The sequence below is a fragment of the Dermacentor variabilis genome, chromosome 3 (assembly GCF_050947875.1).
Source record: "Dermacentor variabilis isolate Ectoservices chromosome 3, ASM5094787v1, whole genome shotgun sequence".
Taxonomy (NCBI): Eukaryota; Metazoa; Arthropoda; class Arachnida; order Ixodida; family Ixodidae; genus Dermacentor; species Dermacentor variabilis.
In genome coordinates this window covers 156,868,336-156,895,606 of record NC_134570.1, presented here as the reverse complement: position 1 = coordinate 156,895,606, position 27,271 = coordinate 156,868,336, and the positions used below count along the sequence as shown (strand labels likewise).

At 46.2% G+C, this 27,271-nt stretch overlaps 1 protein-coding gene across 1 annotated transcript in view; it reads left to right on the top strand.

The window, feature by feature from the left end:
- Positions 1–4,296: 4,296 nt before the first annotated feature.
- Positions 4,297–27,271, top strand: part of unc-119 (unc-119 lipid binding chaperone) — a 37,067-nt gene continuing 14,092 nt past the window's right edge. Inside the window, exons 1-2 of the mRNA XM_075686584.1 lie at positions 4,297–4,711; positions 22,846–22,968. Of these exons, the coding sequence (XP_075542699.1) occupies positions 4,522–4,711; positions 22,846–22,968 (313 nt within the window). The 5' untranslated portion in view covers positions 4,297–4,521. The remainder of the gene's footprint in view (positions 4,712–22,845; positions 22,969–27,271) is intronic.

Genomic DNA, 27,271 nt, shown 5'->3' with positions numbered 1-27,271 from the left:
TAGGAAAAGGAAATTTCTACGACAATGGTGATACTCCCTAATGCGAATTTCGAGTACAGCTGTGTAGGTGTTTTGAATTCGCAGTATATTGTGGCAAATAATTTAGTTCTGAAGGAGAAGGTGCTCTCGGCGGCAGCGCTGAGCCTCTGCTCGGGCAACCGGTTCAGCAGCTGTGGCAGACGAAGCATTTCCACTGGTTGCATCGCTCATTGTTCAGAAAGAAAGTGGGAACACGGGAATGTGTAGATCGCACGGAGTGCATTCTCTAGCGGCGCCGCCGCCGCAGGCAAAGTGGTGCATGTGCAGTGGGTCCGAAGCCCACGCCAGCACTTTGTTTCCATGCTGGTCACATGCCTGGTCGTGCGGCACTCCGCTTTCCTCCTCGCCATTTTGCCATACCCTCCTCTGCTTTCCACCTCCTGGTTGAGCTGCACCCTCCTCTGCACTTTCCTTTTCGTGTCTTTCATCCCTCCGCTGCGCTCTGCATTCGCTTTAATTTTTCGCTGTGCTTGTTCGCTCGGTTGCGGTGACGCCGAGGCTCGCTGGAGGAATGGCCGCCTAAGAGCTGTGCTCTAAAATAAATGTTTTATTGCGACCAGTGATTAGGCAACGAGGACAAGCAAGAACAACAAGGACGAGTGCCCGTACTTGCCGTTCTTCCTTGTCCCTGTTGTTCTTCTTTGTGCGCATCACCTAAGCGCTATGGTCCCAATAACTATCAAACCAACTAGCCCGAAAGTCTGTAAACAAATCGGTCCACCATACAATTCTGCATTGGCTATCGTTCAATTATTGCAGTAGATAGCTATAGATGTGGGCTTGAAGATAAGCTCATTAAGCTGAAAGAAAATAGTATACTATACTTAAGCAGCCTCCAGTGCAACTCCTATTGCAACAGCAGTTACTCCACCAAAGCCCCAAACTTCGTACAAAGCTCGTGATGACCTCTGTGAATGCACTCAACTCTGCACAGCAACGACGATGATGGTGGCAAAATGACAGTCACAATTGCGATGGCAGAATGACAACATGCTGACGATGGTGGCATGACAACGACACTTAATTGACCGACATCTAAGACAGCAGAAAGCCAACCTTTGTCTGAGGAAATGTTCAGAATTAGTTCAGCGCTGGAAGGCTGTGCTGCATACGACTGCTTTGTCACTTGCTAGTCATGATGCATTTGCGGGTTGCCTGCTGTTGCTTCCGAAACACGTGCACAAATAGCGCATTACTGACTAGAACGTGTCTCTGCCACACACGCTGCAAATCGCACACCAATTGCCAAGCAAAAAAGTTGCACGATAGCACTGTGGTTTGCGTGCTGAGCTCCCAACCACATGTTGCTAGAGTTCCATTACTTTTATCTCCAGCTGCGACTGTGAACCAAGTTTTGTCTTTTTTTGCCAAATGATGAGGGGGCGAGGAGGTGGTGTGACAATGGCAGTGTGAAAAATGGACAACAAACAACAAGAATTACAACGTAACTGCCAGACAGACGGATCAGACTCAGTTACAGGCTCTTCTCCGCATATCACAGTGAAGTTTAGCCAGACAGGTCTTTTAACTGCAGCCAATCCCCTGCAAAGACCACAAGTAAGTATGAGGTACGATACTGGCCTTGTAAATGTCTCCAAGGGCTATGCACTACATATTCCTGCATTGAAAGTCACATAAGCTTCAAGCAGGACATGCACGGAATGGCTCTGTGCACAATCCCAACGTAATACTTCTACCAAAAACTGTGTCTAACAAGGTATCGTCAGGCTCCAACCTTCTAGCCGCCTTTTGGACAAGTTGCATGATGCACAAGAGGCTTCAGACAAAATGATATAGACCAGCGCAAATACTTCGTAAAGCTTGGCGGTAAAATTCTGTGTGACTACGCCCGCGTCTCCTACTTGCAAGACTGTCGTGGACACTTGCTAGAAAGCTTGAAACGAGTTGCTGGGAAGGTATTTGCGGGATATATTCAACACAACTCAGGGCGCATATAACGCTCAGCAGTACAAAAGTTGAATTTTTGTGTAACTTGAAATGTCGGCATAAAAAGAAGGTGCTGGCCGTACAGACAAAAGTGCTCTGTTTATTGTGCAATTTTTTCCGCACTTCTTTTTGCAGTCTAGAATCATGCATACAGTAAAAATGTCATGTCACATTTCCACTCACTAATCATTGTGATATATTAACAAGAAATCGCCCGCCATAGTTGCTTAGTGGCTTTAGTATTGTGCTGCTAAGCACGAGGTCGTGGGATCAAATACCGACCACAAAATGCAAAAACACCTGTGTACTTAGATTTAGGTGTACGTTAAAGGACCCTAGCTGGTCAAATTTAATCCGGAGTCCACCTACTACAGCGTGCCTCATAGTCAAATTATGGTTTCGGCACATAAAACCCCATAATTTAATCTTTCATTTAACAAGAAATCCTTAACCAATGTACAATTGCAACTGCAGGCGCAATATAAAAAAGAATTGTTGAAAGAAGGAAGGCTGACAAGAAAATCACATTAGAGTAATGGTGCTATGACCTTGTAGTGACTTGGGATTATGATTTTCACAGAAAAGCTTCCATACTGAAGAATCCTTTTATAGTACGATCCTTATTAAACCAAAGGCCATTTGTAAAATCAAGACTAAAAGCCCTATGCATAAACTGCTACACTAGCTGAAGACTTGCAGTAGCAACTTTAGGTCTCACTAGCACACTGCAACACTGACTCTCATGCCTTTGCTCATCAGTCACTGCTTCAGGTGCATGTTGACGAACTCGCGTTAGTGAAGGTTGGAGACTGTAAGGCCAAGGTGAGCTGTTTGCAGCAGAGTGATATTTGGTGCTTCTAGAACGCATATGGCGAATGTTTATCATTACTCTAAGGACATATTTCATGCATACCTTTGTGTTTTTTTTCCACATTTTCTTGCGATGTGACATGACACTCGAGAGGCTTAAGACAAAACGACAAGAACCACATAAGCAACTTAGTAAAGCTTGCAAGCAGGATTTTGTATGACTAGACATCTCGGAAACACTTATGACACACTTAAGAGGCCTCAGATAGAAGGCTTCATGAAGCAGTGCAAACGTCGAGTAAAAAAAATTAATTGTAATACTAAAAAAGAGGGGAAAAATAATAATACTATTTGAGGACAAAACTAGCATAATATTCACGTTTAAATTAGTTGGCAATTTAAACTTAATCAGCTGGTTCCGCAAAGTTCGTGTTTGTGTGCAGTGTACACAATTTTGAACTCAACTGAACAAAGTTAAAATTTGAATGTAAGTGGAAGGTATTAATAAGGGGATATTGACATAGAGACATGACTGTGCTTTTTTTTTTTTTTGGAATAGTGCATATGAACAGCAAAATGGCAAGAAGAAAATAATTTATACCCGCCGTGGTTGTTTAGTGGCTTTGCTGTTGCGCTGCCAGCACGAGGTTGCGGGATCAAGTTTGTTCTTTATTCTATGGCCACATTATCGATAGGGGCGAAATGCAAAAACACCCGCGTACTTAGATTTATAGGTGCGCGTTATAAGGTACCCCAGGTGGTCAAAATTAATCCGGAGTCCCCCACTATGGCGTGCCACATAATCAGATCGTGGTTTCGGCACGTAAAACCCCATAATGAATTTCTTCTAATTAAAAAAGAAACGTAGATGCGCACATGACGCAGACAAACATTGATAAATTTTTGTTTAGAATGCTCGAGCGACATAATATTTGCACCGCGGGCGCTCGCTCGTAGCAGCTGCTTAATGATACGCTCAAAGGTCGCGAGATTGTGAAGTGGCTCGTATTGTGAACTCTACACTCGCCGCTTCATATTGTTATCTGTGGTTGACAAAGAGATCGACAGAAACACAAATGCCACGCCGCCAAAATAGGACAAAAAATAGCACAGCACAAAAAGTAACTGGCATCTGCGGTGAACGCATCAGTAAGGCAGCTACATTCCAACTGCGTGATGGCTGCGCGGACCTTGATGAGCCCAGGACACATCCTGTCTGCTTTGGCGAAGCTAGTCCAAGATAGGCAGGGCACTCAATTGGGACAAAACTGATGAACTTGCTTATCAACAATTCGCACATGGAGCCCGAGTCGCGCGCGCCTGAACGTTTGCGTATACGCGAACCGTGCGGCGCGTGTTTCGGTTTCGCATGCGCGGAACAAATCCGCGAGATGACGCCAGTGACGCTTTCTTTCTCCCACATTTGACATCATCATCATCATTGGCGAGTGTTTCGCTTTCTTTGTTTTTGTGTTTTTCTTGCTCCAGCGCGCAGCGCGCGCTGTCGCCATGACAGAGTTGGTCTGTTTCTTTTTCTCCGTCAGGTTGGCCGGGCGCGCAGGCGGCGGCGATTTATTTTTCCTCGTTCTCATCTAGGATGTGGTCGGGCCGGTGAGAGGGGAGCCCGTTGTAGTAGCAAGCGAAACATCAGCGGCGGAGCGCTGCGGCAGAGCCTGCTCTGTTTTAAGTATATATAACGGCTGAATTTTTCTTCCCAGCGGCGCGATGAGTGCGGTGAAGAATTCGAACGTGCCCAATCCTCCGAGCTCCAAGAAGCGCAGCGGAGGCTTTCTCCGCCAGGCCAAGTCTCGCAAGGACCACCCGGCCGACTTGGAGCCCATCACCGAAGAGGAACTCGCCAAAAAGGAATCCATCTCCCCGGAGGACGTTCTCAGACTACAGAAGATCACCGAAGGTAAGGGCACCGGTTCCCTTGGCGAACAGCGTTCGAAGGTGTGAACGGCGGCGCCTCTTTTTCTCGCAATGTTGCAAAGCGGTGGCGCCCTGCTGACTACCTGACGCCGCGCTCTCATCAGCTGTTTGTTACCGTTTTGCTGCGGCCGTGTGACGACGCGCGCTGCGACGCGTGCTCGTCTGCTAATAGCAGTGGCGCGTGTACCGTACGTGCTTGTGCTGCCGGCTCGCGCGTTTTATCAGTATTATTGATCTGGCATCGGCCTTTCTTTTTCTCTCCTTTATTTGTGGTCGCGGCCGCGCTCGCGAAGGTCGCCGTTCCCTCCTGCCGTCCTTCTCTTCGCAGAACGGGTGTTGCGGTCGGCGTTCTATGTATTCCATTTGCAGCGATCTATACATGTCGCCGGCGCGTCTACTCGTGTTCTCGTATGGTCTTGATTTAGCCGCTACGTTCAGGGCCCTAGTCCAAACATATGGCGCAGCGACTCTGGAGCTGCGGCCTTAATTCTTTAATTATTGCGGGTCGCCTGCATAAATAATTGATTTGAACGCCTGTCATAATGGAGCACGATCTTGGGACGGATGCCGCGGTAAAGGGAGCTGACATCCGAAACTGCTGCGAAGAGAATGGCGTTCCGTGAAGCCTGTGAGCAGACGCGCGAGATGTGCTGCTGCGAAGCCTTCTGGAGGGTGAATGCGAAACCGCGAAGAGACGCAAGGTTGAGCTCGCGCATATGTTTCGTGTCGAGAGTTGGCATATGTGCGACGTTTGCATCTCTTATTAGACCTGGCACGACTTCGCGAATGCGTCGATTACTTCCTTTATGAAGAGAGCGCTATAGCGTGTTGCGAGAGATTATGCGGCAGGTCCGGACCTCGCGCATCCTTCGTGTTTCTTCGAGCTTTAGTCCACCGATTATGTCCTTTAATTAAACGAGCGCGAGGTCGCGCTTTAGAGGCGCTCCTGTGTAACGGCCGCATCTTTCGTCACGGCTATGCAATAGCGTGCACACGCACTGTCATTGTGTGGATGCGCTTGCCGACCCTAAAACGTTGTGGTTTCGACACCACTGCGGCGTCGACCGGCACGGTCAAGTTTCGCGATGCGATGATGCACCTCTCTCGCGCTTGCTTGCGTTCACGACAGTTTACGCCGCGGGATGCGGTGTGCGGGAAGAATAGGATGAGGGGCGTGTGACCGACCCGCGCCTCACGACGTCAGCGGTCGTTTCCCGTCAAAGGAATTCGCTCACCGCAGCGGAAAGCAGATTATTGCAAGCCGTCTCGAACGCGCGCGTGTGTTTGGATTGCCACACGGAAGTCTCAGCTCCTTGCTTTTGTGCCTTCGGAACTGTGCGCAGTAGGGCCTGGCGAACGTGCGCAGGCGCGGTGCACCCTATTATATGTACCGTACTACGTGCCGCGAGGGCTGAGTAATACGGTAGTAGTGCGAGGAAACGGATGCTGGGCTGATATGCCGTCTGCGCTGTTGTCGGGCGCTGATAAACCACACGTCGTCGCTGCGATGCGTTGTTGCGGTCGGCGCGCGGTGCGTGTCGCATTACTTGGAAGTGGTTTGGAGCGTTGCGTTCGGCTGAAATGGTATAGCGCTAGGATTGCAGTGCTAGGGCAGGCTAGGAACGCGAATATATATATATACACACAAAGAAAGAAAGAGGCTCACTTACGAATATGACGCTGCGGAGATAATCACGCAAATCTTGTTGAGATGTCTTAATTTATATCCTAAATGTAGATAAAAATGCGATCGTTCTCCACGAGGCTTTGTAACTTCAAGACAGTGACGAACGGGTAAACATGAACGCGGTAAACGTACGCGGAATAATTTTGGAACATCGATGATGCATTTAGATAAAGAACCAGAGTGACGTCGAGTAAAGATTGGCACATGTGGCCTCAGAGTTACGTAATCGTAGATTTAATATAGACATTAGGTAGAGTGAAAATGAAATGACATATAAAAATAGTAAAGTCGCATACGAACTGAAATAATACACAGTCGAACGCCTTTATAACGAAGTGCCGAACGAAATAGAGGAAACACCGACTCAAAAGGGATTTGTGAAGTTTTTGAAGACGTTTCGGCTTCCGCACGGATGGAAGCCGAAGCTTCCTAACAGCTTTTTGACTTATCCTTTTTGGTAGGCATTGTCATTATATATTTCGTTCAACATGCGTCCTCCCGACCGGACGACATGTCGACAAATCATTCGCTATATTGGTCACTTCGTTGTAAAGGTCGCGCACCGTGCGGCTGCCAATATAGCATGGTATACGCACGTTCGACAAAAGAAAACCTTTGTTTAGCATGAATTCAATAGAGATTTAGTGAGGTAACTGTAGTGATGCTAACCCTGTGCCGATGTCGTAACCCATGCTAATGACCAATAATTAGCTTCTATAAGCTAAGAAGCTTTCTTCTATAGCGGCCGCCATTTTCATGCATGAGTGCACGTGGCCACTCGGGGAAGCTTTGAAAATGCGGAAACCACGGAAGAACTTGTTTTTCTGGCAACGAAAGCCTACAAGCACACGCACAGAGCCAGTGCTGGCACAACTCGGCGACGTCTGGTACAGGTTTTATCGGGCCTAGCGAGTGTGTGACGCGTCGCCGTTCGACCGCTTTTGTTCCGCAACGGTTTATGGTGGGGTGGCGTGCGACTAATTTATATGCGCGGTTTACTAACCAGTATTCTGTTTTTCTTCTTTTTTTTCTTCTCGCGTCGAAAGTAAGCTGGGAGAATTTTACGGCTGCGGCGGGGAAAGTAGACGCTGTGGTACAGCAACGGCAGCCTGTGGGGGAGCCGTCAGCCTGCCAAAGCCTGTGCACTCCGCTCCATATGATGTCTTGCTACCTGTCCGGACTGCCATACTATGTAATGCAGATGCTCCCAAATAAGCCGCGCGCGGTGACTTTGACGTCACCTCTTTCGTCACGCCGAGCTTTTCGGGCCTAGTAGACAAAGCAACAGCGCGCGCATGCGATCCCATAGATGAGATGAATACATATATATAGAAAAGTATCAGTCATAGCTCCCGTAGTATAGCCTTCTGAGCCGTTTCCTTTTTTTTCCTTTTCTTTTTTTTTCTTTGAAAGAAGTCCTATTAGGGTTATTATAATTACACGAAGGTATTTCGCCCTCGCCAGCAGCAGTACTTGAGATAGCTATTCCGGCGGCTAGCTTCCCACGCTATGCGTGCCGCCCTCGCACCTGTTTAAGCTTTTTCCTAGACGCTAGAGCTATACAATGTCCGCGCAACCTTGAGCGATCGGAAAGCGCGTTTTCCATTCTTGGCCGGCGGAGAGGGGAGACTTCGTTCCGGCCGCGAAGCTCTCTACATCTCAGTAAGGTGCCTGGTGGTGGTCTCGTGCTGACGATGCCCTCTCGGTGAGCGCATATTTCCCCCCTCATCTTTTAAGAGATTCAATACATACAAGCATTTGTCTCGCAAACCAGATTTATTTCAAGGGAATTTTCCACGTCTCAATAATTTCTCTCGTCGTATTCGAGTGCTGATTGCCGTGTAATAGTTTGTTAACGAAGCTTCCCCTCAAGTCTAAATATTTTAAGGCAGTTTTCCTAGTCTCTAAAGCCGCTCGAGTTCACGCTGCTCCTCTGGCGGCCATTTTTCCAAGAAATTATGCCTTCCAACCACACAGAATAGCAAAAATCGACTGTCGCGGACAACATCAGCCCCTTTCCACATAAGTATGAGGCTCGGAGCAAGAGCTATGGCGCTTGAAAGTAACCGCTGGCTTGACGAACCAACCGACTGAGCTACCTTTCCGGGCAACATTGAAGGATCACGAGTTCAAATCACAAGTTATGTTCCTTTTTTTCCCCTTTTTTTTCCTTTCTTTTTAATGTCTTTTCCTTCATTTTATCACTGTACGTAAACCCTCCTAAAAAAATATATATATATATATCCTTAATTATGTGTGGCTACACATGTGCAGGTCATAAATACCAGGTTCTCTAGCCGAGTGCCATCCATGCGGTATAACCGAGCTCAGATTGGCCCACCTTGACTGATCAAATTGGGCACCACTGTAGGTTAAATGAGGCGTACAACTCCTGCGGGACCCGCCGTGGTTGCTCAGTGGTCATGGTGTTAGACTGCTGAGCACGAGGTCGCGGGATCGGACCCCGGCCACGGCGGCCGCATTTCGATGGGGGCGAAATGCGAAAACACCCGTGTACTTAGAATTTGGTGCACGTTAAAGAACCCCAGGTGGTCGAAATTTTCGGAGTCCTCCACTAAGGCGTGCATAATCAGAAAGTGGTTTTGTCACGCAAAACCCCATTCTCGAATTTTTAATTGAACTCCTGCGGGGACGGTAGAGTATCCGTCTCCAGCTAGTGCAAAAGGACCGTGATTCAAATCCCGGTGCAGCGCAATTCTCCACCGGAAAATACAAAAAAAAAACGTGTGTTGAGAAAATTGCACAAACAGGCCTGGAGTGCGGCCTGATCCCGGTGACCAGAACCGGTAACGCACTCTCTCACCAGAGCAGGATTGGCCACCCTGGTGCAGTACTGGGCCACAACCTCCTATATGAATACAACAATCAAACCCCGGCCCTCAGTCCCCAGCAGCCGCGAAGCAACTGACCAAGGCGGTGGTCAGATCTGTGACGCTGCAGAGGGTGCTAAGAATACCTGGCTCCGGACAGGCCGCCATTGGAATCTGAACCTGGCAACGTTTAACGTTAGAACGCTATCTAGTGAGGCGAGTCTAGCAGTGTTATTGGAGGAATTAGAGGGTAGTAAATGGGATATAATAGGGCTCAGTGAGGTTAGGAGGACAAAAGAAGCATATACAGTGCTAAAAAGCGGGCATGTACTGTGTTACCGGGGCTTAGCGGAGAGACGAGAACTAGGAGTCGGATTCCTGATTAATAAGGAAATAGCTGGTAACATACAGGAATTCTAGTAGCGTGACGTCATAAATCAGTGCACGGGCCTCGTGGTACGACCTATGAAGGAGAGGGCACAGACCTAGTAGCATGACGTCATAAAGCATGAGTGCACAGGCCTGCCAGCCGCGACGGCGCTCGAACGCAGCAACTGCAGGTGCTTTCCAGCGAAGCCGTGAGTCAGCAGACGTGCCCGTGTAGTACTTCAGATAGGCGTGAGAACTCGCTCGTATAGACGGCGCTTTGATGTATCAATGGTCAGATCGGCATACGTCAGTGCAGGATTTGTTAATGCGATAGCGTTGTTATGTAGGTGGACCTCTCGCACGCTTTGTGGGTAACCGTCTGGCGAAAAATACGGGCCGATCCCGAAGGCAGCGCAGTCACTGCAGCAGTGCCCCGGAGCGCTGTAGCTGTCACGGGGGAAGAATGCGAGGAAAGGCTGGGCACACGCGCCAGGCGTTTCAAAGAGGCAGGCACCGTCAAACAGAGAACTCGAGGCGCACTGTGACGCGATGGCGTCACAGTGCGCGCGAAATCGCAAAATAGATGCGAGGTACGTACGGAAGCGTCACTTTGATGGATGCGAATAATGTGCAAGGTGGCACCTCTGACGCACGCGCGCGCGCAGCTGTCGAGGGAGTGTAGGCGTGGGATATACGTCAGATACGCAGAGAGTTAGCGGTGCTAAGTTTTGGCCTAGTCCTTATTATTATTGTTTGCTCCATTCTGTACAGCTTACCTTAATTGCCTTCGTCGTCAAAATTATTTGCATCGCAAAACTGTGCACTATTGGCGGGCACTTTTCTAAAACAGGTTTGAGTGCCCCATACACGGTGTCACTGGAGACAGTCCTGCGTTACAAATCGCACAAAACGCGATAGGGGCGGAGGGTGTAAGACTATACGTACACACACACTGTCGCACGCACGAAAAATTTTGCGCCATTTATTGGGATAATCTTGTCCTCGGGCTAAGAGTCGATCGTCATCTATCTTACGTGTGTATGAATTTCTTTAATTAGGGCTGAGCCCTCCCGGTAACTTTCGGGTCACGAACGGCATGCGCGTGCCAGCGTGAAATTGCGTTCCTGACAGGAAAGTAGGCGAGATCGATGACGATCATCGCTGGACAAACTGAGCCACACGGGGTGCAGAATTCATTAGGGTTTTATGCTCGTAGATAAATTTTGTTTGTTTCCCTGTGGTACGCTCCTGAAACATTCCGAACGTTTCGGCCTGGTCGTCGTTCTTGCGGACGTTTTTCACGAACGCCGTCTGTCCGGTGCCTCCACGAACAATGTGCGCCTCTGAGCGTTCTGTGGCCAAAAATGAAACGTGGCTCTAGCCCGGTATTTCGGCTATTTCCGTACGCTTGTTGGTCTCAAAAGGCGCGCGGGCTATATTTAGCGGAGAAATATCCGAAGGGGGGATATTTGTCGGGTGATTTCCCGGCCCTTCACTGCGACGACATGGTAGCGGTATTCGCGTATATCCTTAATTTCCTTTTGCCGCGTGAAAAAAGCTGTCATGTTTTCGTCTATTTTCGAAATATGATGTTTTTGTTGATATAGCTATAGCCGACGGTTGCTACCACAATCCATGATACCACTAGCAGCTTCTGCGGCAGTTTAAAGGCAATTGACGGCGCCTGTATTTTGCCTTTGTTGTCGTGGCGTTTCGCTGCTCAGCATTAGGTCGCGAGTTCGATACCCGGCCGCAGCGGCCGCGTTCTCTACAGGGGCGGAGTCCAAAGGAAAACAAACGCTGGTCTACTTATTATTTCGGTGCGTGTTAAAGAACTCCAGGTGGTCGAAATTAATATGGGGCACGTGTTCCCGCTTTATATACGGGGTGATCACTTCTATATATGTCTTACGGAAGAAAAAAAAAAATGCCTGTGACGGATAGCATAATTCTAGTCCTTGAGCTGGGTTATTCAGAGTGGCGGACATTGTAGCAAGAGAAGTCGAAACACGTACTCAACAAACTAAAACATAACTAATTAACTTCTTAGTTAATTACTTTACCACATGTTGCAATTTACGCATTGTAGCCGTTTGCATGGCGTATCCACTTCGAATGGACTTCCTGAATGGCATCAGTTTGGAGATATATCCCCCCTTAATCTTGTCCTGAAAAGGTACTGTCGCATTTACGTCTTTGACAGAATGCTGTTGTTCTATGTGTTAGAGCGCAAAAGTAACTGTAACACGCATATCCGTTTTGTCCCACACTTTGAGAAATAATATTTCGACACTGTTGTCCTCCTGGAAATTAATTTCAAGTGGATACACGTTGCAAGACACCAGCTACATTTCGTAAATAGCAATATGTGCCTTCATGTAATTAAGAAGTAAATTAGTGCCTTTCTGTTAATTAGTTGAAGATGTGTTTCGATTTCTCGTGCTAGTAATGTCCGTCACTTCGAATAGTCCAGCTTTAGGACAAGGATTACGCCGACTTTTCCCCAGGCGATTGTTTTTAAAATTTCGTAAAGCTTAAATATGATCACCCCACAGATACGGGGTCGCGAAAAATAACTCTTGAATAGAAAAAAACATGAGCACTAAGTTTCTGGCTTACTTTATTATGTAACCTTGTCATATTGACCAGCGTGTCCCAGACCCTTCGCGTGAAGTCGTTTGCGAAACGGCATTACATTTTACGGCACTTATAGCTTCTTCTTCTTCTTATTATTATTATTATTAGTCCGCATTTCTCGATACAGCGCTATGTAGGCAAAGAGTTTTCTAGCAAGACGTCGTTGCGCTTTGACGATTGGCTGACCTCAATTCTTCAGTTGTATTCATACCGGCCATGTTTTGCGATTATATCGTAAACTTACGATATCTGATTTGCGTGGGGTTTAGTAATCTTTTTTTTTTTTTTCGAAAGAATGCGAATGCAGACCCCTGTAGATCTTCAGAGCCTCATTTTTCGGACCCTCTCGATTATTAGGGCCTACCCGCAGCACCGCCATCTACTCCACCAAATAAATTTATAGTGGCTACCGAAATTTCGGCCGCCGTTGCCTGAATATTTCATGAATAAACATGAATGTTTTCGTTTGTTTGTGACGCAGATCATTATAGCTGTGACTTGAACAGAGGATGACCTGTTCAAAGCACCGGTTCAGAACAAATGCGGTGGATTACCGTGGCAGACAATGAATATATTGAGTAATAAAACAATTTTAACGTTTCTGACCAAGGAATTGGTTTAAAACGCTGACTTTAGTATTTTTCCAGTTTCAAGGTTGACTTGCCTACAATTTCGCTTAAGAGGCATTGGTATCCATATATGTGGTCTGCAAGCAAGACGGCTAAAGAAAAAAAAAATGGAATGCTTGTAACGCTGATACAGAAAGTAACACCAAGAGAAAAAAAAAAGATGTTGCACAATGCCGAAGTGGTAGGTTCCTGCTTCAAGGTACAGGGGTTCTGGAACATTTTCGGGAGGGGTCGGGGGCAGGGGCAAGTATTATCGTCTTTGTATCTTGTGTTATTTATTTTTTTTCTAAATATTTTTTTTCTAAATATTTGTCAGTTCCTTTTTATTTACATTACATTTTATTATTTTGATAATTAGTATAATTTTAATGACATCAGTTATTAATGTTTTAATTCATTTTAACCGTGTTAAATTTTACATATTCGCACCCTCGCTTATTCTGCATTGGTTTACGCTTTAAAAATTATTGGAATTTTCAAAAGTACTGAAAACCTGCGCAGACCGCGCTAATGACAAAACAGGTTCGAAAGCTGCGACAAATCTTTTTTAATATTTCTGCATTCGCTCCCGCAGTGAAGCAAATGTGAACCGACACAAGTACGCAAATGTGATACAAGTAGACAAGAAAGTAGGTACAAGGCTATTATCGCCCACTGACGAGCTTCGTGGCTGGCATGACAAGAGGGCGTTGGGCATGCTGGAGAGCTTGTAAAAGGAGGCCGAAGGTCGCTGTTCGTTCTGCCGCTCTACTCACGAACTCTTTCACAACGGCATCCAAGTGCCGTTCTGCAGTTCTCTTCTTGTGCTCGTGGAGGAGGAGAAGGTGTGTCAGCCTCCTCTGCGTCATTCGATTGCGTAAAAATGTTTTTACTCGCCTCGGAGCACTGAAAGATCGCCCTCCTGGAGGGGCTCACGCAGGCACAGAGAACACCAGTTGCAGGTGCCGGACAACCTGGTCCATCGTCTTATGCATATCTGCAGACTTCCCGTGCAGAATTTGTAGAAATGCGTTCACTTGCGGGTGTAGCCTCGTCACGCAGGAGCGTTGGGAGAAGCACCGAGTTGCGCTGAAAGGCTGCCGATGTCAAAATCTGCAGCGTGTGCTCCTAAAAGCTCATTTAGGTCGTTTGCCGCGAAGTATCGACCTTCAGCAGCGTCATTCAAAATGCGTTCGAGGCTATTCAGCTGCTCCATGTCAGGCTCTTCAAGTCGCCGTCGGATCTCGCTGGTAATACGATCGGTAGCGGCAAAAAACTCATTTCTCTGTCACGACTTACCGTCGTGCGCTGCAGACTCCTCAGGCTTGCATGTGAGCTGAAGCGTTCTGAACGGCTGCGAAACTCTGGGCACACGAGGTTCCTTAGACCTAACTCTGTTGCTCTTGAGTTCGTCTGCTGCCATAGGACGTCAAATGAGGCGCCAGACAGAGAGTATTTGCTGCTGCTGCTGCTGCTGCAGCGCAGGAGCAGAATTTCAGTGTAAACGGTCGGAACCCTGCCCCTCTTGGGAAAACGTTGGGGAGGGGACGCCCTCCCTCCCTCCCCCCGCCACCTGGTACAGGAGTCCTTCGGGGTGTCCAGAACACCACTTTTACTAGGAACACAGCTTTCGAAGGGATGAAATGACATAAACATAGCACTAGCACTGGATCGCCTCCGGCAGAGTTGCAGAACACATGTGCTAGCTCCGTTGACGTAACACTTCCTATTGCGGATAGTCTGTCTACGGTCTGCCACGGACAATAACGAAAGCGTTCAATTATAGAGTTTCCTTTCGATAATGTCATTGATTTAAAGAAAAGTTAATTAACGACATAATGTTACTTCATAAATTGTACTGGCGATGATCGCGCGCATAGATTATGATGTCCGCCCTTGCTTGGTCAGCAAAAAATATTTGATGAATGAATTAAATTAGTAATCGTAAACTGAAACACGCGGCATAAATGACGTCGAGACGATACAGTTCAGACATTTCTGTTCAACAAGATATATTTTTTATAGCGGTTCGTCGCAAATGTTTGTGTCGGAAGCAGTTCTTCGAAGTCTGGGAAACGTGCAGTCGGCGTCGAAAGTTTACAGTCCGCAGCGGGATATAAGAAGAGGTTTTTCGAGTGGTTTGTTACCGTAGCCGGTGCAACAGTACAGCACTGTGCTGTCGCATGCACAATATAGTGTACTAGCACTGGCTGAAAATACGAATACCTCGCTGAGGTCCGAGGCTGCGAAGATATTCAGTGTTTTTTCTCAGATCTCGCGGTCCGTAAACTTGTGACATTGACCGTATACGTGACGGCATCTGCAGGAATGAATGTGGCATTCTCGTCCACACTCATTCAGAGGAACAGTACATAAACAGCACGACGTAAATTCGGAAAACGAAACATTCTTTCATTTATTACGGGCAAGAAAGTTTCCTTACTAGCGGTAGCTTTAACTGAGGGACGCTAAAGTGAAAAATGATTCCTTCTGCATCAGTAAATTGCCGTTCTACAACACCAAAAACACCATTCTTACAACGATAAGACGTTTGGTAAGCCAGAAAAAGCGCAAGAACGAAATACGTGTGGCGACGCCTACTTAAGTTCCCGCACCTGGGAGCTGTGACGTCGTGGATTTTGATGGCATCTTCCAGGGCCTACTAATTATGCATAGCGGTACAGATTGACTACATTGTGTTCTAAAGGAACCAAGTATTAAACATGGCAAGTTTCGGGAATCTTTATTCAGCCTACGCGGCCCAAATGCGAAAACATACTTCGGAATCCCTGACGTCACGCTGACGTACCGGCGCTGGGGTTTCGGCGCGAAATTCAAATACTGATACTTGAACCTTCATTTTCTCTTCTAATAATCAAACTATTTTTTTGAAATGACTGCCTGCAGGGTTCTGAAACAATGCTTCATTAGTCTAAACTGATTTGTTGTTTCGCTTTAGTGTCCCTTTAAAGATGAAGTTTACCGTTGTGACTTTCGCGCACAAATGGCACCACTCGTACGTCATCATTGTCACGTGACAGACTCGGTGCCGCAGCGTTTCGCGTGTCTGACCGCACTTGGTTGGAAGAAGTTTCCAGTTCTCGTCAGGTCTGGTCCTTGGTTCATTTAGGATGCAACGCATTCATTGTTTATCGATTAACTGTAGTTCGGTGCTGAAGCTGTCAAAATGCATGACGTCACGCCCAGCTAGAGCGCGAAATTCAAGGTGGCCTCGCAACCTGTCTTTCGTTTATTGCGTTTTTTATGGCTTACTTAGATTATGCTCACGGTGTAAGACTGACGTATTTTTGCTAGTACTTCAGTATAATTTGTGTCGTCTTGAACTGCGCGAACAAACTTTCAATTTTGACGTATACTTGTGTCGTTCGGCATCCGGGATGCCTCTGCAACAAAGCTTTGAACATCTGTTTTTTCAAACCACGTGGGCGACGTGGTTCAAACCACGAGACTTGGAACTATGCGGCAGATCGCGTCATCGACATAAATTGGATGTCGCGTGACGTAAAAGATATTGCGTGACGTACACTGTATAGCCTGTGGTAGAGATTTCGTGGCGTTCAGCGAGCATTACTGACCAGTGACGTCACAAGCGAGTGTTGGGACGCGCACCTGCGTGCAGTTCGGCAGGCTCAGCATTCTCCGTCTGGAAAGTGCGCCGCCTGCGCACTTTGTCATTGCGCGCGTTATTCGGCGCGCAGCAGCAACAAACGTCATTCTTTAGTTGTGTGCCCCACACAATCCTGCCAGGAACTGCCTAGACAATGGACACAGAAACGCTGAACAGCAATTATTAAAATGAGCGCAGCTAGGGGACGGCGATTATTTTGCTTGACGTGTGCATTTTGTGAAGTAAATTTACACAATCAGATTTTTTTTTCTTCGGTAATCGCTCGTTGACGGACGAAGAACAAGATCTGCATAATATCAAATGAGCTGTGCTCGGCCGTGACGATAGCTTTGTCCAGAAAAGATTAGACCTCTAACAAGCTTAAATTTTCATTACTTGACCATGCAGCTCGCGCCTAGGCACAGAACTGGTTCAACAGTACACATTGCAAGCTTTGACACCTCCGTAGATATCCCGCAATTTTAGCCTCGCGCGCGGACACGATCGCTCCAATAATGATTGTTTGCGTCGCGGGTCTTGCGGGTAATAACCGTTACGGTTGAGCGGACAGCGTCGCAGCATCGACGATATGGAAGCTTTTTTTTTTTTTTTTTTTTGAGGTTTAAAAGGCAACTTCGAAGTGGCACCACAGACAATATCAGATACCGGATGTATGCAGTGTCCGTGCCAGATAAACATGCAAATGAACCGGCCGCGATCGGGCCAGCAACCATTATACGCAAAGCCGGATGCACGTGACAGTTGCTCAATGAAACGTGATGCGCATTATATGTACCTGCTCGCATGCGCGTCGCCAACGACTCAATGCAGCGTGCGCTGGCGTCGCCGCGATCTATATATATAGCTGCGCCTTTAATTCATTCTTTGATTGACGTCTTGTCGCATGCACTGGCAAAACATGTGTGACTCAGATGCGTGCAGCGTAGGATTGTCGCGTGATGCTGGACCTTTGGACAAATGTCACAGCGGCAGGAACCAAGAGGTCTTTAAACTTGTACAGCTCCTTGGACGGATCACACTGCGCGCGCGCCGTAGCACGCCAAACTTCCGGCGCGAGGGAGTTTTTGCCATGAATCATTCTTCGCTGCGGCCGCAGCCACGCAGTCTAGACGTCGGCATAGAAAGTTTGGGCGACTGCGGCGGGGGTCGGAGAAAGGCGCGCTCGCCATAAATTAACCGTTAATGCACGCGTCCTGCAACGGTCTTGGCGCTGGCTTTATTTTGGTCCGAAGGCTCTCTCTCCCGCGCGACATCCATAATACTCTGGGCGCGCTAAAACCGTGCAGTGTAGCGAGAGCCGCGATGCGGCGGTGAAAGTAGTTCCGGGCATTATACGCCTACCTCGAGGGCGCACGTGTGTTGCTGCAATGCCGTACTCTCAGTATTCCCAAAAGCGGAGTCATACAGGGCAGCCATAGGATCACTCGGACCCGAATAGTACGCCGCCGCACATTTTGCGCAGTCGTCTGCGTGCCGATCTGGCATCCTTTGCGCCGCGGAGGTACACAACGCGCTCGCTTCAGCGCCCACTGCACGGTTTTAGTGCGCGGAAGCTGCGGCAATTCGGTGGCGCGGAAACAATGGCCAGCCAGCGTAGCCAGCGTGCAGTCTCCCTGCAGCCTTGCGTGCTACGCTGCGACGGCTCGGTGAAGATAAGGAGCCGCGCGCCCTTTCTCGATTCTCCCTCCCCCTCTCCCAGTCCACCTCCATCTGGGTCACGGCCTACATTTCCGAGGGCCGCCGCGGTGCCCGCGAATTTCCTTTGCCATCGCTCGGCGCTCTCGCGAGACGCCTGTAAAAACCTTTTCGAGGTGTCATTGATAGCTTGCAGTGCTGCCGTCGTCACGGACGGACGCGTTTTCGTGTGTGCAGCGAAGGGGGTAAATGCGCGGCCCGACCTTTCCGGCTTGACACGATTCCCAACGTATTATTTCCTTGCGCTGACGCGGCGCCGTGAAGGTAAAGTGCGATCGTGATAGCAGAAGATAACCAACGGAGGTCAACGCCCGTGGGCCCGTGCAGCCTAAAGGCTTGGCTGCTTGCTATCAGTGAGGGATCGCCTGTGAGAGACCAACCCATGTTTCAGAATCTGACTGCAAGACTTTAAGTGGCTGTTTCGTGGGGTTTGGCATCCTGAGTTGCTATTTATTTTTAACAGGTGTGAACGTCTCAAATGTGCTCTGGGTTGTGAGAGTTGTCGCAGTTTAGTGCTGACGCGTAAAGAACATTACAGGAGTTTCTGTATACCGCCCACACAGGATATGCAGTCGTCACAGGTATAAGTCAAACTCACAATCTCGTGCTTATGCTGAAGACAGTAGTAGCCTTGTGTCAAAGTGAAAATTTCGTGTATGTTGCACTGTGTTATTGTCACGTGTAATATTCATAATTTTTCACTTTCATTCACTTTTCTTTGGCATTGGATACCTAAAGCTTTGTAATTTGTACCTACATTTATGCATATGGTGCTCTTAAGATATACAGCCTACACTGCACATAAAGTTCCTTCTACAGTGCACCAAATTGTACACCTCAGAACGCCGAATGCTTCTAATGCATGTTACTTTAAAATGACATGGTAGGTATATATGCACCAAGTTGTACCTGCAGTGATATATAGTTATTGCATGACTGTTTGTTGTAAGTTCATGTGTCATACAAGGGGTCAAATGGCTGCTTTAAAACTAAAAAAAGAACAAAGAGAAACCTGACTCAGCCCTGTGCTGTCACAGCAAGCTGTGAAGATAGTAATTAAAACCAGAAACAATGTTAATTAGTTTCACGAGAAAGTGTGTGCCTAACGTACCAAATAACCAAACAGTCTTTAAGTTCAAAAGCTATGTAGCCTACAACCTTGACTTGAATATGTTCACAGATGTCCTCTAGTAGTGGGTCTTAATGTGAACATTTTGGCTATGTTTAACAAAATTATGCGCGGTTGACATGCACCCATGTTCTCGAAAAGATTGTGCATAGGAAACTAAGGAGACGTATGTCGAGCATGCAAATGCCACGCGTCAATGACTCGCCCCATACATATGGCACTCAACAGTGGCACATTCATTCGTTCAGAGCATTATTAACTAGGCGGAGCCCAGCCATCCGCTGAGGTCATTGAGCACTTTCATTCTTCAGGTCGTTAGGGAGTGCCTCTAGCTCCTGCCAAATGCATTGAATTCATTAGCAGCCAGAAGGAGACATGTGCTATGTGGGCACCCCAGCAGGGGTAGACTTCTCCTGCTGAATGGCATAATAAATTAAACTGGTGCAGTTATGAATGTGTATTCTGTTCTGTAATGGCTGTTTTGTGTTTTCTTTTTCGGTGAGGAGCCGAGGATCAGGTGAATACCTTTCTGAATTGATGAAAGCCTCTGCATCAAAGATAGCTTGTTGTATCACGAGCAAGTTTGGTGCTATTCTTTTCTGCTATGAACCAGCTGTGAGTGAGATAACTGCCACAGGCAGCTGGCAGAATCTTAGACTGTTGGCTTATATGCATTCTGCAAGCTCGCCTTTGCGTGTAGTTTTGAAAAACTGTGTGTTCCAGTGTTTGGCATCAAGAAGCATTGGAACAGTGCGAGACCTAGTTACAATAAAAACGTGAAATTGTGTGTCAATGTGTGTTGACAGTGACACATGAACAACACATCACATTGTCGTTAGACAGTGCTTCACATAGCATTATTTCCTACAGATGTGGTATTTGAGTTACTTTCTTAAAGATGGAGACATTCCTATCTGTTCAACTTGAAGACAGTTCATTGTGCCCTGCGGGAGAAATTTCTTTCTTTTTTTTGTACTTTTTACTGGCTGTAGCCAGTCCTCCGCATGGGCTGGAAGTGTTTCATTGTCTTCAAAGACCATTGTACTGAGTATGCACGTACATACCCCAGCTGTTAGAGCAGGGGACGTTGTGTGCTTATGCCTGCGATAGTTCACTTCTAGCTAGCAACAGCTGGATCCACCCTAGCAGCCTGCAAGCGATGGCCCTTTGTTGCTATGTGCTCACTTGAGTTGCTGAATTTTCGAATCTGGCATGCTCTGTGGATAGTACACCTTTGAGGTTTTAGGGGACGATGGGAGTGTGAAAATGGCAAAATATCCTCAATAAATCTCATTGCCGATTCCCCCCCCCCCCCTTTTGACTTGCATCGTTTGTGCACGCACTGTACTCTGATGTGGCAGAAATTCGAAGCAAATTTTAGGGAATGCAGTGAAAGGTACATTTCGGCCTGAATAAAATGCAGATTTCTTTGTGCTTCAACACCTGCCGCTTAGCACTTCTGCTGCCACTGTCCATGGCAATTGGTGAATAGACGAAGCTGCCTGCTATTGAAAGGGGTCACCCGGGAATTCCGTATTTTAACACGAAACAAAGGAGACATTTTTGTACGTCATCTCGGTATCCTCACATGACGTCCAAGTGCTTTTTTTTTTCCTTTTGTGATACTAGTTATAGCATTGTGCAAAAAACTGTATTAAGGGGTACCGAGGGGTTTGAATTTTTTTTTATTATTATAAGCATACGAAAGCCAATGGCGAGGGCTATTGAGTTGGAATTGAGGTCTTGTTCACTGTCCTTTGCATGCGTACTTGTTTTCCTGCAATAAAGTTTTATCATGTTGTTTGAAATGTGCTTAGTGTAAGTATCAGTTGCTTTGTACAAAATCTTTAGAGTATACGTGACAAATAAATGAAGAATTTGTTTTTAACAGGCACTATTCAGTATTATCTTCTTAAAGAGCTTTGACATTTGTAAAGAAAATTTATATTGATAAATGGTAATTAATTAAACAAAAAATTCCCAAGTGTCCTTGGCTATCGCCCAGAGACGCAAAGGTGAAAGCCTTGTAAAGCCTACTGTAATTCACCTTAATCCACCTTAGTAATCCTACTTCAACCTTAATCCTTCTTGATCCACTCTAATCTTCTTTAATTGACCTTACCTTAATCCACTTCACTTGACCTTAATCGACCTTAATCCACCTTAATCCAGTCACTAATCATTAATTAACTTTGTTAATCCTTAATCATCCCTTATGCATGGCTGGACATGCTTTGGTTTACTTGTGGCCTTCCTTGGGTCATGGGATATTTTCTCTACCTCATATGCAACCTTGAAACAGTGACATTATAACAACCTGGGAAAGAGCAGACAAAAGTAATGGAAAACAGGGGGGAAACGATGTGCCTTTTAGAAACCGAGCGGTTGAATTAAACATAAAGGAGCAATAAATTTGCAGTAGCCTTCATATTCTAATTCAACAACAAGATAAATGAAAGTGGAAGAAAACACAACTTGCCGCTGGTGGGAGCTGAACCCACAACCTTTGCAGGACTTGCTGTGCTGTACCAAATTCAGATATGGCAATGATTGTCCTTCTGTCCAGCTTTATCATATTTAGTATATACTTGTATTTATAACCTTTTCCTGGTAGTATTAGACATCGCCACTCGTGGTCATGACGGCCACGTGTGGAAATTCCGCTAAACTTTAGGCATTGCGCAGTCTATTTTACCTTTGGCTAATAAGGCCTTTGCATGTCACCTGAAGACATCAGGGCTGCCAAAATTTAAACACCCTCGCCATGTGAATAGTTACAAACTTAATTCAGAATGGACTCTGCATTCCACTTTGCAAAACTGCTTTCCTTGCCTGTCGCGTTCATATTGTCCCAACTGTGGCGCGAGTATTTTTGGCCGAAGCTCCCAGCCGCTGTTAAACATTACGTTGGAAAATCGAGGGACAAACACACTAGTCAGCAGGAACTGACGTAACAAGAACTGTCTGTGTAATACCATGCGATAGTCACTTCTTCTTTGTCTTCTTCTTTGTTATGTTTCCTTTAAATGACGATTTATCCTCTTATCGTCGTCTTTGCCACACTAGGACAATAATATGGTTGTTGCAAGATATGGTGTCCCTTTGTTCCTTTTATTTCATCTTACAAAGGAGGTGGTTGAAGCACATTTCACAGATAGTCGATAATTTGCATAAAAGATAGGTCTTGTCAATTATCTTCAAGGCCAGTTTTCGTAGTAAAGGCCCCTCAGTTAGCTCAAGAAGACCTTCCTTTCTTTCTTCTTCTTTCTTTCTTTCTTTCTTTCTTTTTTTAGTTGATTCTTTCTGAACAGAAACTGGAAAACTAGAGCAAAATATCTTTTGAGTCAGTGTGGTGGCATATAATAAATTTGTTGAATTTAACAGAGCTTGTGGATTAATGGCTCTTGTAGTACTACATAAAAATAATGTTTGGCGACTAAAGAAAACTGGAGATTTTGAGTCTTTAATTTACCTAATCGCACATGTTCTTTCTTGCCTTTCTTTTTCACCAGGATACCTCTGCTCCCCTGATGCCAATGTCTACGACATTGACTTCACACGCTTCAAGATCCGAGACATGGAGAGTGGCATGGTGCTGTTTGAAATCGCAAAGCCGCCGCCCCCGTCTACACCTGGTGAGGATGGATTCGTGATTGATCGATTCATATCCAAACTGTGTTGGGCCTATGAGACACTGTAGTCAAGGGCTCTGAATTAATCTTGACCACTGGGAAGTTTCTTAACATGCTCCTAAACCTAAGCACACGTGCATTTTTGCACTCTGCCCCCATCAGAATATAGCTGCCTTGATTGTGAATTAAACCCATGACCTTGTGCTTGGCAGTAGAGTGCTGTAGCACTTAGCCACTGTGATGGTTATGCTTTGTGAGGGAGGGCGAGTTTGCTGTACATGTTTTTGATCCTGGGCATTTATGTGTCGCACTGGAAGTGAGTCGGCATTGTTACTTGCCCGGCACAGATTTGAACTAACCTGCAGGCTTCAAAAGAGCAGGGTCAACCTAATGCTGTTTCTCAGATGGTTACAAATTTACCGGCTTTTGCAACAATGGCACCAAGCAGTGTTTTACTGGCAGTTTGCACCTTGTGCACTTAATTTAATTACTGTACTGATGTCTCACAACTGGTGAATTTTTTTTTAATTTCTGCCATTTATTTATGTCCGTTCACATACTAGGCAATCCTTTTGAGGCAGTACCTTTTACCAAGGTAAAACCTCACCCAGCCACTGCCAAAAGCTGTAATACAATTGACATAACTGCTGACAACCAATTGATTCACTTGTTGCTGTCCATTTAAGTTTCCACTGTAGGTCCCATAAATGCGCATCAAGTGCATAGGTTCTGCGCTGAAGCTACTTTGATTCTGATGCGCGAGTGCTACGATTCTTTTCATGGCTTTTTGCCTCTTGCGCTTGGGCATGCACTCACACCTCTGACGCGTGCATTTCGTCAAGTCTGGCTTGACAAAATGTGTTTTCTGGCTGCTGGCAAAGCAGATGGCACATGCTACCACAGTAACCACTTAGGCTCCATGATATGGTTACAGATACTGTACGGTGTCGGGTGTGGCATGAGCTGTAGACCACACAGCAGTCATTATACTGTAGCTGTATGATCAAATGAGCCTCGCACCGTCCAATGCTGCAGAAGACTGTCTAGCAGTCTGCGAAGACTTGCAGTGATTTGCAGTGGGGCCTTTAACACTGGGATGCCCAAGCGCAGCACTACATCCAGGGAAATCCTAATAACTTGTCCACCTTTACTTTTGGCCATGGAGAGTACGTTAGTACAGTAGTTATTGTATTAGTAAGTGGCTTGCTGAACTATCTACAACTGTAGAGGGACTTTCTCTAGCATATCAGAAAAACTTCTATATGCTGTGCATTACGATTCCTGTGCTTAGATCTGGATTTTGAGGTATCAAAATGGCTTAGCATGGTATGATACATTGGACATTACAGGGTTAAACTTCTGATGCAGATGGCACTGTGGCTTATTTGCACCTATGCAAAGTTTCTTTGGTGCAGCAGCCAAGTTTTGCTATGGTGCGCCAATGCACAGGATACAGGTATGACTGTACTATGGCTGGGAATGCCATCGGGGTTGCTGAGCTTGGCTCAACCAGCCATTTAGGTGCTACTGGATTACAGCAGCTGATTTATAATTCATTTGCTTTTGTCACTGTCAGGCACCAGCCACATGTTCTTGATTAAATAATACACATACATTGATATCAAAAAGCAACAACGAATTCTATCCATAACATGCACTTGTAACATGTCATGGATTCTTGTATAGCTTCTACTAATGCAATGTGCAGCCTCTATAATTAATCGCACATATTTTTGCTCAATGGACAACATGACCTTAAGCTCTATTAAACGTCGCAGCAGCCAAGCCAGTGCGTTGAATTTAAGTTGCAGCTCAGACAGGATGCCACTCTTGTTCACTGGACAGTGTGACAGAGTGTAGAAAATTAGGTGCCACGGGACAACACGTACAGTCACGTTCAGTGTGAGCTGCAACACGGTGCTCGTGGTCCAAGGGGCTCCAAGACAGCGGGACAGGGCCAACACATAAAAAATTGGTTTAACAAATTTCAATAATTCAAATGGCTTTCTTCAATTTGTCATATGTACTGTATTTACTTGCATAATGATCGCACTCACATAATGATTGCACCCCTGAATTTTGTCGTCAAAATTCAATTTTTTTCTTTCCTGTGTAATGGTCGGACCCCGAACTTGTCCCAGCGATATGTCGTGTGCCAAGTCTAGCTAATGGTGATCGCGCCTACCATCTGTCGAATGCTGTCGAATGCTACACAAACGACTCTCGAAGACATACCAAGCGGTCTGCATGCACCAAACATTCTTAAGCAGATGCCCCATTCCATTCCTCACTTTCCGCACTTCCATGAAAAAAAAGCTACAACTAAACTTACCTTGGCTTTATTATTTGTAGGCTTCATTATGGTTTTAGTGAACAACAACAACAAAAAAGGCACCTTTCGATTCTTCTTGTCTGCACTCGTGGGCACGCAAGAAATCGTGAGCGGCAACAATAGTGACTACGTTCACACTGATACGTTAGAAGTGTACCCTATATATACGCCGACTCTTGTAACACAGTTAAGATATTCCCCCACCCTTAATGGAAACGTGCCATATCAGGATAGTAGTGAAGACAAATGCCGCAGTTTCCGCAGCATGCCCGCCATGTGTTTCTATGTCACTGGCAGCTATGTGCGCCCATCTCTGTTTCTGTCCCCTCAAAGTGGACATGGCTGCATTATTATCACAGACTTGCCGATATTAACGATGTTATTCAATACTGATACCAAAGAAACAGTTTCAGTGTGCTTAATGTACTCACGAGAAGAAAAACAATTGCGTTGGGTGCATTTGGCTTGCTCTGCTAGCCGCCATTTTTGTTTTGGTGTCCCGCACTGTTACAGCAGAAGCCGCCTGTTTGTTGACCTGTTGTCATCCCGCAGCAAACGTGGGATGAAAAAAAAGATCTTTTTGCAGGCAATTTAACCCGCCTAATGATCGCACCCCTAAATTTGCGTCAAATTTTTTCAACAAGAAAGTGTGATCATTATGCGAGTAAATACGGTAAGTGCCACTGTGCGGTCCTTGTGCCCCCTCAACCATGGGCACCGTGTTGCAGCACACATTGGACACGACTGTACGTAACGTAAGCCTGGTGGTACAGTTAAACTCCAATATAACAAACATAAATACTATAGCAGATTATATATAATGAAGCAAATTTAACATTTTTGTAACTGATAATAGTGTGTAATGAATGTATGCTTATAATGAATATTATGGAGATATTTCTGTATTGGATGCAACTTTGTTATAACGAGGCCTGTCAGTTGTGGTAGTGAAGAGAGGTCTGATTGAGATCTGTTGTGGGCAGCGCTGCATGCACATTGCCACTGCGTTGATCGTCCATGAACAGGCACACAAGGAACATTCATTCCAGCATCATACAATGCAGCACTACTTTGCGTTTCCATGCTAATCATTTAAAAAGATGTCACGCTGACCGCTGCTTCATTTTTTGCTCAAATTTCGCAGCAAGATTGCATATTTTAGGCCCCATCATTCGGCAAAGTACTTGGTGCCATTGTTTGCATGGTTTTTTCGGGTCTTATAGTTACGAACATGCAATGAAAGCCAGTCCACTTTCCTACATCAGTCTCCATTTCTCGTGGCAAGATGCACCTAGAACAGTGGGGTATAATTTTTTTTCTTCAGGAACTGGACAAGGCAGAGATGCCAAGTGTTTCGTTGAATGATGCAGCCCAAGATGTACGAACTTGCTGCAAAATTTTAGGGAAGATGCAGTAGCAATAAGTGCAGAACCTTCTTTTAAAATTGGTAGAAGGAAGACACAGTCCACTGTGCACAGTGCCTATTATGAAAAAGGACGCACAAGCACATGTGCCGCATTCGGCAGGGGCCTCTTACTGCGCCATCGCTAGGTGACTGCGAGAAGCTTTACAGATGTTAGCAACAACAGGTGGTGCTTCGAGCTTTTATTGCTCAACTGTAGCTGCGGCTTCACATTCGTAGCTCTTCCTGGTGCTCATTGCTGGCTCTAGTAGCTGTCGAGCCTTTCCTAGTTGCCCTTTGGTGGTTCCTAGGAAGCCGACGTATGCACAGTACGTTCCCTTTCATAAAGTCGTTGCATGTACTTGTGTGCAGCTGTGCTATATCGGAAATTGCTGTTGGATCTGGAGCACAAGCCCTTTTGCGCGCCCATGCTGTTCTCATTCGTGGGACAGTGTGGCATTGGGATTTTTTTGTATGGGGTTTCTTCATTAATTAAGTAAAGCTCCTCTCATGCAACAAGCAGACCTTCCTTGCAGTAGCAGGGGGATGTGCCTTTGTGACGCAGAATTGCA